General features: G+C 38.8%; 1 protein-coding gene across 1 annotated transcript in view; it reads left to right on the top strand.

The window, feature by feature from the left end:
- Positions 1-642: 642 nt before the first annotated feature.
- Positions 643-13,209, top strand: part of LOC308232199 (interleukin-6 receptor subunit beta-like) — a gene marked incomplete at both ends in the record, with an annotated part of 29,740 nt that continues 17,173 nt past the window's right edge. The window contains 7 exons of the mRNA XM_080638275.1: positions 643-685; positions 883-933; positions 4,288-4,399; positions 7,778-7,944; positions 9,038-9,177; positions 12,333-12,474; positions 12,636-12,718. Of these exons, the coding sequence (XP_080494401.1) occupies positions 643-685; positions 883-933; positions 4,288-4,399; positions 7,778-7,944; positions 9,038-9,177; positions 12,333-12,474; positions 12,636-12,718 (738 nt within the window). The remainder of the gene's footprint in view (positions 686-882; positions 934-4,287; positions 4,400-7,777; positions 7,945-9,037; positions 9,178-12,332; positions 12,475-12,635; positions 12,719-13,209) is intronic.

The raw sequence follows: 13,209 nt of genomic DNA, 5'->3' as shown, positions 1-13,209 counted from the left end.
CTGCCTTCCAAACCTTGGGTGGTGTGCTCAGAGCCTTTGCCAGTGAAGACTGAGGCAAAGAAGTCATTAAGAACCTCAGCCTTCTCCAAATCCAGGGTAGCCAGTTCTCCTGAGAGCTTCCGGAGAGGGCCCACGTTGTCCCTAGTCTGTCTTTTATTTGCAATGTACCTAAAGAACCCCTTCCTGTTATCTTTAACATCCCTAGCCAAGTTTACTTTTTGCTGATGTCAATTGATTACAGCATTGACATTTAGGCTTGGATTTTCAAAGGATTTTGAAGTACCTGTATAAGCTTAATTCATATTATTTCATATTAGTTCATATTAATCATATATAATACCCACATAAGTAATTCAATTGCACCGCTGATACCTCAGACACTGTTAAGAATCTCACCGTGACTTCCTACAAATACCAAGCGGGAAAGTTTCTGTTTCTCCAAGGGGTTGTTGGGATTTCATAAGTATAATTAATAACTTAGAGGTCAACTGTCTCTCATATTGTCATTAATAAACCTATTACTTGTGTTCAGCCAGTAACAGTATAGGTAGATGAATAAATAGGAAGTTTGAAGAGGAAGTGTGAAAAACAGACTGAAGACTGTAATGTTGATTGTAATCATTATGCTTCTTTACAGAGAAGATGAACAACTCTCTGCTTGCTGCTATCTTTTTATTTGCAACCGGTAAGCTTGCATGTGCTGCATAACTTACTAATGTTTATAAATAGTAAAAATTATTAATGCCACTCAAAGACAATGCTGTACAGCCAAAATTGTGACTGAATTAATTTCTGTAGGTGGGAAAAACAACAGCCAGTAACATTTTTTTTTGCTATCTCTATTGCCGTTATCTTGTTGAACAATAGCTTTTTATTTCCTAGATTCCTGCAACTGCATAACCCAGGGTTTCCCATTCTGCCAGCAGCTCCCAGGTGGGTAAATACTTCTCAAATAATATCTTACTTAATTGCACAGATGAACATCACTGTTGAATGGGGACCCTGCTGGATGTACTGATCAAGGGGCAAAGGGTTGACACCAGCACCCTTGTATGCAGCCACCAGGGACCCTGCCTGCTGAGATGGAGCTGGGACCACCTCACACTGTCTTGAGACAGTTTGTCTCAAAAGCAACACCAGTTTCAAAAGACAGTGCAATGTGTAATGTTTATGTGTGACAATTGTTGATGCTTTACATTTAGCTGCTACATTACTGTTAACGGCAAAAAGGGCCAGTCCAATGCGTTTCAGTGGAGGTTATTATCTTTTTGTAAAGAAAAAGAAACTGATTAAGATGTCTTTAGAACAGAGAATAATTTTTTTCTTTCTTTGCATAGCTCTTGGAGCACAGTCATGGTACAGGACAAGTATTGTTCTTAGTCTAGGAAGTACTAATAATACACATGTTCTTTAAGTGGAAGCAGCAAAATTGAACAAAAAAAAACCACTAGGACAGAACTGAATATGCATGTGGACTAATTCCCACAAATAGAACAAGTGAAAACATAAAGTGTGTAGCATTCAGTATGTTCATCTGGAGAAAGTAGCATAGAATTCAGTGTATTGGCAGTAGAGTAGTGCATCAGTATGTTAGTTGAGCTTACACACTATTTCCACATAAAGAATCTGTTATTTTTGTCTTTGTCTGTTCTACCACCATCATCTCATAGAGAAAGCCAGAGTTTTTTTGGAAGATTGAGAGCATGAGACAAAATACAACCCCCCTTCTTCTTTTGTAAGCAGATGTCTGCAACACTGTGGTAATTATTTGGATCTCAGTTAATAGAAATTATTTGAAGAAGAAGTTAGTAGAAATTTAGTGAAGAGCCAAAATACTTCCTTCTTGTTATTCTCTCCAAAACTGTTATTTTAAGTAGTTTTGGAAGCAGTATGTTACAAATATATTGCCATAAAGTATTACAGCAGTTCCAAAAAGCATTTGTTTTCAGGTGTTTATTTTAAATAACAAGAACAAAAAAGAAACACAAAGTAAATTAAAGACTTAATCCAGGGTAAAACAGGAGAAGAATATGATGAGAGCAGTTGCCGCTTTCCCCAGCACTATGTCTATGGGTGAGACAGCCAAGATGTGGCTGGTCATCAGAGTAGGAAAGCAGAGAATTCAATAATTACTCACATTGCTGTAGAAACAAGGAAAAACTGATCTCCACCTTCCTGAAAGGAAGTTGCAAACATCTAAACTGATGTAGCATAACTTTATTAGAAAAGCACATTTCTTTTAGTAGGAGAGAGGAAGTGACATAGGGTGAAAGTACTAAAGTCTGAGCTGTACTCATCTGACACTCTTTTTTGTCCAAAGCAACTTTTAAATATACAGCTGCCATTTGAATGATGAAAAGAATACTGGGGATACTCTGACTGTGGAAAAGAGGAGGACTGATCTTCTATTTCATAGCCATAACTATGCTGTGACACTAACTCCACAGATATGCATAGTTAGTTACCAAGTAGCAAAACATTTCTTAGTCAAAATTGATAAGCCTACTGGCAGCTCTTTAAGCCTAAGAGAAATAAAGGACATGTGAGTCTACTCATCAAGAAAAAATCATTTTTATCACCTTAAGTATCCTGCACGTGTTTAGATCCTGATCTACTTTTCTGAATATATAAAAAAAAAACCAGGGTCTTTTTGTAAAGGTGTGGGTGGTATTTTAAGACATCATAGCTGATTCTTCTGAACTAGCAGTTCAGACTGTAAGATGTAGAGCAAAAGCAGAACAGTCATATTTTGTCACTACTGTTACTTGATAAGAGATTTTTGAAACAGAAATAAGCTTAACCGCTAAAGACCAAAAGTCAGTTCCTTTAAGATTGTCATCAGTGTTTTACTTTCCTTCAGCTGAAAAATGTGTATATTCAGTTGTATAAAACTCCCATATTTTTCTTTCAAAAAATTAATCACAAATCATTTTGTATGTAAACTTATGCTCCTACTACTTCATAATGTGATCTTTATGAAGCTGGTAGTGTTGCTTTTCTCCAGCAATAGTGCATTATTCTGAACTCCGGATAGAGATGACTGATGGGTTTGGAGAGATTTTGGAGCCAAGCCAGTTGGTTCTACTGTTGAAAATTAGCCTACGCTGCAGTGTATAATGCTTCGCAGGAAATTCCAAAGCAATTCTTGACAGCTGAAAATTTCGGAAACATCACATTGGCCTTTAGTGTTACTAAAATGCAGTCCTTCTCTCCCTTTTAGCCCCAACTCAGTTGCATGGAATTAATTTCTAAGATGCTTCAGAAGAGAAGTGGGGACAGTTCTGGCCTATACTTTCAGAAATGTCTATAAATTTGTGTTTAACATTCAATAAGCTGCTCAAGCAGAGACAATTCCGGTTTATGTTCTTGCAGGTGAACAGTGCCTTCCATGCAAGGCAGATGCTCCCGGTTCTGTCCTCCAGGGCTCCCAGGTCACAGCAACTCCCCCAGGGAAGGGGTTTGCTCCCCAGACTCAGAGTAACGCACCACAAGCCAAAGCTTTGTACAGATTTCAGCAAGCATTTGAGCACTTCCAGAAACATGGTGTCATGACAGGCACTGTGTGTCAGATGAGAACAGTGTGAAACCAGAGCAAAGCTGGGAGATGAAAATCTAAGGTCTCTTACAGCAGATGTTCACAGTAATTTTGTCATGTGGTTCAAGATTACTTTGCAATAACTTTCCTTGAAGCAGAATGCCAAAAGCTCTGATGATCCTTTTAATATATGCAATTTATTTCTGCATTTTTGTGCTGAACAATGCAATAGTGTTTTCAGCAGTATAACAGATATTTTGTTAAGAATTGAAGAAAAGAAAAAAAATTAAGCTTTAAATAAGTTCAGAGGGAAGCAGCAAGCAAGATGTCACTATCATAGGAGAGAAGCACAGTTCAAATACGTAACCATAGCAAAGCTGTAGGAAACACCATAACAAGCATTTCAGTACTATGTTGTTGGGTACATAACAGCTGGTAATGGCATCATAACACACATGAAGAATTATCCCTTTCTACCTTCATGCAGGAAAACTAGGTTTTTTACTTGGAAACGTTAGGACTGATAAGGTTTAATCTTCCTAAATGTCTCTGTGCTGTGTTCTAAACATTAGTGAAGTACTTGCCTGAGAGTAAACATGGTATAAGGACTCACACAGCTAGTTCTAATTTTGTTGCATAGAAGGGTATAGCCTGTTTTGTATTTGAGTTTGCTTCAAGTCACCTTCCACTGATTAATGGTAAGCGGTTTCCTGTGATGGGACTTTTTTAGTCTTCATATTTTCATCTTGCAGACTGGGACAATGAATTGGCATGCTACAAAGAATTAAGTGAGGATCTAACCTGTACCTGGCTGCCAGTTCCCAGTGCTCCGGATACTATTAATTATACCATCTTCTTAAAATGGTAAGACTAAAAAGTCATTTCAGAAAATGAAAAGCTGTTACATTGCTGTTCAGCATGATTCTTGCCTGCTAGAGTTTTGCTCCAATATATTTCATCACATTGTAGGTTTTTACACAATACTGGTCAAAATCTGTCTTCACATTTTGTCAGTACATACTGATTTGGTAAGAATATGGTGGGTTGACCCTGGTGAGACACCAGATGTCTACGACAGCTGGTCTATCACTCCCCCTCCTTAGCTGGACAAGTAAAAGAAAATATAGCAAAAAGCTCTTGGATCAAGGTTTTCCTGGTCAAAATAGCTTCGACTTGGAGAAAGTGATCTAATTTATTACCAATCGAATCACAGTAGGATAATAAGAAATAAAACCAAACATTAAAACACCTTCTCTCCACCCCTCCTTTCTTCTCAGGTTCAATTTCACTCCCTATTTCTCTATCTTCTCCCCACCCCAGCAGCACAGGGGGATGGGAATGTTGGTTGTGGTAAGTTTATCACATGTTGTCTCAGCTACTTCTTTCTCCTCACACTCATCCCCTGCTCCAGTGCGGGATCCCTCCCACAAGAGACAATTCTCCATGAACTTCAGTGTGAGTTCTTCACACAGGCTGCAGTTCTTCATTAATTGCTCCACTGTGGATCCCTTCCATGGGTGCAGTCCTTCAGGAACAGACTGCTCCAGTATTGGCCCCTGATGGGGTCACAAGTTCTGCAGCAAACCTGCTCCAGTGCTGGCTCCTCTCTCCTTGGGGCCACAGGTCCTGCCAGAAGCCTGCTCCAATGCACGCTTCTCATGGGGTCACAACCCTGCTCCAGTGTGAGGTTCCCCATGGACTGCAGGGGCACAGCTGCCTCACCATGATCTGCACCATAGGCTGCAGGGGAATCTCTGCTCCAGCTACCATCATTGCTGGTGGGATCAGCCTTGACCAGCAGTGGGTGCATCCTGGAGCTGGCTGGCATTGGCTCAGTTGGATACAGGGGAAGCTTCTAGCAGCTTCTCACAGGAGCCACCCCATAGTCCCGCCACTTCCGAAACCTTGACATGCAAATGCAGTACAAAGAGTCATTTATGTCTTTCCATTACTCCCACACATTGTTTGAAACACTATTGCCAAAGAGCACTTTCATCAATTTCTTTTATTTGCATCTATTGACTTGCATTGAATATTCAACACTAATGCATGCAAAACACACAAAAGAACAAAGTAAGCTGGTTTTTATTATACTTTATATATTGTGTTATACAATGTATCCAAGGAGATGTCAGATGTGGCACATAAGAATAATAGATTTTTAAGTATTTTCTTGCAATTCTGAGTTATCAAGTATTGGTTTAATGGGTGGAATGAACTTGTAGGCTTAATCTTAAACTGATTACCTTATGGGTATCTTCAGCTGTGCCTTTCTTGAGAAAGCTACAACAAAAAAGCCAAGTAAAATGTATGGGCAGATTAAATCAATACCTGCCCATTGGTTAGTTAAAAATAAATAAAAGTAAGCATATTTCTGTCTCAATACTTGCATTACAAAGTGGATTTTCCTCATTTTTTTTTTCCTATGTATTTGGGATCTCTCATGAGATTAAGGTATGTTTAGAATTACAGAATTAAGATCAAAAGAGATGATCTTTATGGTGAGACCGTATCATGAGGTACACAGAGTACCACATCTATGACGTTGGCAGATTCTGATACTCATTGCTGATTATTTTGCCGCATAACCCATCACTCTGCATTTAAATAAGAGCTGTGGTTAGAAGCATTGTCACTACACTGGGAAATTCACAAGGGTGATCTTCTGCACATTGCAGAGGAGCAAAGCAATCACCTCAGGGCTGAGGTTAGTCCCCCCCATGGCCTTCAATATTTTCCCACTGGAGATAGCAGCAGGCACCAAGCTGCAATAAGCACCAAATCCCACTGCCTTTGCTGTCTTGCCTTCTGGGGCTTTCAGGTGTCCTGATTTCTTGGAAGAGGAGAAGCACCTGTGAAACAGCTCTGCTTCTGTAGAGATATTATCAGCCTAAGTATTCATAAGCTAGTTGCTGTTAAGAGTCCTCAGCCAAAATCAGACTGTATTGTTCCTAGGCTTCAGGGTTGATTTTATGAGCAGAGAAGGCAGAAGAAAGAGTGAAAGAGAAGGTGGGTAGGAGAGCAGGGAGGCAATTGCCTTATAGAGAGGTTGATTTTCCCAACCCGGAGGTAGGTCTTGAACCTCAGTCTCCAACACTTTAACCCAGTTGTCTTAAAGAAAAACTTCCTTTCACCTCTTACTGGGATAACAGGAAAACAAAAAAAAAAAGGTTGAAAGGGCTTTTGCTTGCCTAGAAGAGGACATCACCCCTTTCTGCAGGTAACATCAGTCTGACATTGAAATTGTTCCTTATCCTTGCTCCTTATGATTTAGTTGTCATGAAGAAAAGGATTAAAGAAAAATACTCCCACAGAGAAGTTCCAACCAAGCATTCAAAGTCACGCTTTGAGATATTAATGGCTGATTCACAGCTAGACTGAAGCAGAAGACAGGGAAACCTTCAAGTAGTTTTGTTGAGTTGTTAAATATTGTATCATGATCAGCACATTTAATACTTGAAATATGTAGGTAGGCAATTCGTACGCTGGCCCATTTCTTTAAGAACATTCAATTGGCACAACTTTAACCTTAAAAAAACCCTGCACTTTGTGTGGCAAAGAGAGTAAATGAGAGAGAGATGGGGAAAGAAACCTAGTCAGAACAGGAACAACCTCCTATGTGAGGACTTAAACCTCTTGCACTTCCTGTGCTGTGTGCATTAGGTATACCAGGAGAAGTCTACAGTGCTGAAGACTGAGGTGTCATTTAAATACATACGTCAAACTCTGATGTTTTGAAGGAACAAAGTCAGAAGGCAGAAGGCAAGCATATAACTTGCAAGAAGTTTTTCATACCTTTGTAGTAATTTAAATTCAGTTAACTGGGAAATTCTGCTGTTCAAGGGGAATTTCAGGTGCTCCTATGGTAGGTGGCAGGTAGACTTTATAAATAATTTCTAGTCTAATTTTATACCTTCCTTACATCTCACCATATGTACAAAAGAAGGCCAGACAGATTTTGTCTTATATCATGCTGTGCCTTGCATGTTTAAGGAATTTAACCATTTTCTACCATGCAACAAAGATTTGCATATGCAAATTTGCTAGATTTACTAGGGTACTGGAATTACATTTGCTATTTCAAGCTGCTCAGGCCACACCTGCAAGATTTCAAGATACTGAATTTTGTGTATAGGTACCTGGAAAACTATTAATTGCTGTAAAATTGTGTTCTGAGGCAGGAATGAGTAAATTTAATCCAATAAAATGTTAGTTTTAAATTCTGCTTACTTTTCTCCAAAGGGACAGAATACCAAAACTTTTTCAACGAAACACGTCATCATCTTCCATCACGATAGAACGAAAGAATCTCTATATGAAGCGATCTGCATCAATCTGGATAGCAGTCAATTATGCCCATGACAGCTGTGTGAAAGGAAAGAAGATCTCAGTTACACCAAGCAAAGCAGGTACAGTGGCTTCATCAATTGTGTCACTGCAGACCCAAGCTGAAGCACTGGCAGCATTTTCTTAAAGATTATTTCCAAAATTGTAACTCCCAATGTACACTTGCTATTTTTATGGGTCCAGAGAGCAATGCTGCAGTTTGGCTTCCTTGGAAGAAATGTTTACTGAAGTCAATAGCAGAAGTCTATCAGCTTTTATGGGAGAAGACTTTTACTTTAAATCATTTGCTAGACTAGGAAAGAGTCATAGCCAGAAAAATACATACTGATACTTGTGTACAGTACTTAACCAGTTTCCTGTGCTCTCTTTAATGGTTTACTGAACATCTTTATTAGTTTATAAAGAGTAGGTTGACTTGGTACCATGCACTTAAGGAATCCTTCTCATAGAGCATTAACATTTTGAGAAAGCTTTTCAAAGTTCAACTCTTTTTGAAGGCCAGTTACCCATTACATGGTGCTGCAGGGGAGATATAAATAAAAGGTAAATCTTATTAACTATGTCTTTCAGATGCTTATTTAAAGACTTCCTACAGTATCTAATCACTGATATAACTTTGAGAGCTTCCCAAAACTTCCCAAAAAATCATGGCCCAAGAAAAAACAGTGCTCCTTAATGCCACGGAGAGCTACCAGTACAAACCAAATTATCCCTATGACCTCCTCGGAGGCTTTTGTCCACCTTGTGTTTATTAGAGAGGCAGACAAAAATGTATTTGCACTTAAAATTACATAGCTAAAGCAGTTGCTGACATTGGAAGATGTCCTGAAAGTTTTCTGTACAATCCACAAATACAGGTACTCTTGGCATTTTTGTTTTGCCTTTCAGACTCACTCAGGTTAGCACCTGTTTAGAAAAAGGGTCTTTCTGAAATAAGTAGAAGCATTCATAAAAGAAAGACAGGAGGATCAACCCTGTTTTGTTGATACCGTAAAGATTTAGTAATTTTTGATTTTCAGTCTTTTTAAAGTCTTTCAGTGTTCAGTATCCTATGCCAAGCCTTTTATTTTTTATAAACCACACCTGACAGACATAATTGCCAAAAACCTTCGTCCTTCTCTTGTATTTACAACAGCTGTATGTTCCTCATTTTAGAGAAGTGCTTGACACCATTGAACATAAATGCTCATCAGATCACAAACCAACTGATAGTAAAGTGGGACCTGCCTGCAACTACTACAGCATATGAGCTGAGGTACAGAGAGGCAGTCACAGAATCCACTCAGTGGACGCTGGTATGTACTTAGAGATGAAAATAATTTGAGAACATGAGGTGCCTTATTATCAGCTCAGCAGTACATATCACATATGCAGGACATTGACAGGATGCTACTGCAGAGCACACACAACATGAATAACAAGGAGGCACAGCATGCAGATAATCTGTAGGCAAATCTCACAAAGATCTCAAGCTTGTTCTAATAGATCCTAAATTGTTTGGATTAATAGTCTTACACAATAAAATATAGAACAGCATGTCACCCTTTTCCCATTCAGATATCATTGTTTTGTTTGTTTAAATGTGGTTAAGCTAAAAAATAAAGATTGTTTTGGCCCATTGGGACTAGTTTGGAACAGGTTACTGTAAGTAGCTCGTTGAGTGAAACCCCATTGGGTTATAATAATTCTTCAGTTAGAGTTTTGACCTTCTCTCTATGTTCTAATATAGACTCCCAGGGTTTGCCTGTCCACAAGAGTGAGTATAATGGATAGGAAGTGATAGAAAACCCAAGTACATGCTTCCTCCAATATTCTAAAGTTCCCATTAATTGTTGTAACTCCTTCCTTGATTGGGGCATTGGCAGCTTTTTTGTTTTTCTTAAGGTATCTGGAGCAATCACTTCACCGCCTGCTATCCACCAACTATCTAAATTTTACTTCTTTCCTTGGTCTCTGACATTTTCCACATGCAATGTCAATTTCTGCTTCATTTAGTGCTTGCCATACTGCTGCTGCTGCTTTCTGCACCTTCTCAGGGGAAGTTCCTCCAGCAGAATATCATCTGTATATCATTACAGTTTCACATCCCTGGGGAGTGAGACTGTCTGTAAAAGTTCTCAAATGTGGTGTGAGCAATAGTGGGTGAATGTTAATACCCCTGTGGGAAGCTGTTAAAAGTATGTACTATTCTCTCCAAAGAGAAAACTTCTGTATCATACATTAGGGGACCCAGAAAGGACATATCTTTTACATCTAATGCCACCATCCATGGTTGTGCAGCTTCAGCTGCTTGCAAAGTAGTTGTGAGTTTGGAGTGTTTGGGACAGCAGCTGTTAGCAGGGCTGTATTAGCATTCAGGTGCCAACAGTCAACTGTTAAATGCTACCTCTTGTTTAGTTCCCAACCGGCCGGACAGGTGACTTACATGGGAAATGGGTTCTGGAAGTCATTTGTCATTTCTCCAAATCTCCAGAAATTCCATTCCATGCCACAGCAGAAATTAGTTATTGTGGTACATTAGTAATTTTTGAGTGGGGGAGTAGAAGCCATATGCTCCTTGACCAGGAGCCATAAATTCACCTTGGCAGTTTAACAAACAACACCTGCTCCCTTCAGACTGCTGATCTTAACCATCGGGATTGCAAGGCCAGCTTCTCAATATATTCTCAGTATATTGAAATATATTCTTCAATACTATCTTCTTGTGTTAGTATTGAAATTTGTGCTCTCCTATCTATTAAAAATTCCACCAATTGTCCTTGAGGACCAACTGGAATTAAAATATGTGGGCCATCACCACTTACATTCTGATAAGCCTCCACTTTCCAGACAGGAAGGCAAATTGCCTTCTGGCATTACTCTGGGGTTTTTGATTCAGGCCCTGAAATTTCTCCCTAAGGGGAAGGAAGAGGCTGTGTCCCTTACTGAGTACTGGTGCTAGAGGACTTGTAATAGGCTCCTTCCTTTCACTGTTATCTAATTTCTGGGAGGCTTCAGCAGGCTGACCTTGAATCATGGTTCTGGGAATGCCTAGGGCAACAGCTTTCCAACTATACCAATTGTCATGAGCCCATTTTTCTGAGAAGTTGGGTCTTGGATTCACTTCATATCTCCGTAAATAATCAGTGGTACTACTTGCCAACCGATAGAATAAATCCATTTGTTACAAGTGAAGTGTGTCACTTCATCCACAAAAGAGAGTAGCAAAATGTTACTGATTTAAAAATGCAATTTAACAAAGCCTGATAGTAAATGTGATGATTTAACAAGTTTTGATGGCAGGGTACACTTGAGTGTTTACTGCATAGAGGACGGAGTTAGACAAAACTGTCATGGAGACCCTCCCATTGAGTCAGGAGGTTCAGGAAGAGCACCTGTTGTATTCTAAACTCCTTCTTGAGAGGAACTCAGGTGCAGCTGAATCCAGACTTAGTCCCAGATTTGGTTGATGGTGCATTACAACCGCCACTGGTGGTTATCACTTGAAGAGGGTTATGTGAAATAAAGGTCTGGTTGGAGCAGTAAATACACTGATTAATTAATTTTAATGAAAAAAAAAAGAAAAAGCACTGCAAAAAAAACATGGAGAAGAGCTAGGTTGTTTTGTTTGGGTTTTTTCTTTGTTTTGGTTTTAGTCCTTTGATAGGCTTTTTTAGGAATTACATATCATAAAGAAAACAAAACTTTACAGCAGACAAATTCTAAACCAAATATTTCAATCTGCAATAGCACTTTACCAAAAATGTTACAACACGTGGACCAAAAGTCCATGTAATGCAGGATACAGTGCTCCAATGGTGGCCACCAATGGACATCTGCAGAAAAGTGTAAAAGAGTTCAAGCATAAAGCAACAGTTTTCTATTGTATTTTGTCCCATATTTTTCAGCTCAGGTATTTCCTCAGACACAGGTGGTGTCTCTGAAGACTATCTCCATTCCCTTTACAGTTACTGGAGGTCCAGTGCCATAATCAGCTGCAGATGTACACCACTTCTGTGGTGTTAAGGCATAGGCAGCCACACATTCTATTCAGCCCTGCTCGCTCCTTACCACATCAGCCATACAGATGTATTTAGACATACTGTAACATTTGAGAATAAAGGTATTTTTTTTTTTTTTATTTAATTTGACCTTAACATCTTATTCTTCAGAATGCCAACAAGGTAAGTTAGGTAAGATTATTTTTCCTTATATATAATGCCTAATTTATTTTAAAAGCAATATTTAGACCTAAACTCTTGCTTATATGTTGTGACTGAACAGATCATGAAACAGAGGGTATTGCCTTGAAAGAAAGAGTGAAGAGACATTGGCTAAAACGTGTAGTAAATCTTCATTAATGAACAGGGACCCCTACTGCAGTCAGATGGCTGGTTCTTGACTGAGAAATCAGTTAATACAAGATTATGTTTTATTGCTGCCACATAAATTAAACATCATTTGTTTTTAGGTGCCTGTCAAAAGCAGTGCTGTCAATGTCACCATTTCGAATTTAAATGCTATGTCTTCATACATTGTTCAGCTTAGATGCATAGCCAAGGATGGTCTCTACTGTGTTTGCATTTGGAGTAAAGAGATTTTGGTCCCTCACAGTAAGTGTAATACAGTTTTGTCCTACTGGGAATAAGCATGAATGTAAAAGCCTCTTAAAATCTTGTATACATAGAAATAGCATTGTCAGATATCGTTGAAAATATGATGATCATATTGATTTATATCAGTGCATGTTTCCATTTTTTTCCACACTTACCAGAACTCATGAACAAGCCAAGAATATCATATAATGCAACTACAGAAATTGCTCCAGGCAGAAGAAGTGTTCTTCTGAAGTGGGAGGTAATGTTCACTTTGACTCTGGGTAGCTTCTATATGTCCATGCTATTAATTTATTACTTTGTAGGAAAAAATTGACTTTCTCATCATAATGAGACTCCTATATAAGCAGAAGGCATTGAATACTGTAGTCTTACTTCAGGATTCACTGCATTTTTATGGTGGTGGTTTAGCTTCTAGAAATTATCAATGAAAAAACACACCAACTTATAAACTTGAAAAAATATTAAACCAGCAATCTCTGTGCTCAGAATCATTGACTAGACTATTCTTCCCAGCTTGCATTAAAAATAGGTGTGCCTCAAGTTTGCCACTTTTCCTAAAAAGAGCCTAAGTCTTTAACGCATACAAGTGACATACCTTGTGTTTCATGTGTTCGTAAGGAGCATCCATATTCTCAAGAGACCAAAACTTTTTAGAGAAGTTTTGTAAGTCTACTAATTTACTAATTCTGAAGTGCAAACACATTATAATAGGGATGGAAAAAGAGCCTC

This window comes from Psittacula echo (genome assembly GCF_963264785.1).
Source record: "Psittacula echo genome assembly, chromosome: Z".
In the NCBI taxonomy this organism is placed as follows: Eukaryota; Metazoa; Chordata; class Aves; order Psittaciformes; family Psittacidae; genus Psittacula; species Psittacula echo.
The sequence above is the reverse complement of the archived record's forward strand: the minus strand, read 5'-3'. Positions and strand labels throughout refer to the sequence as shown.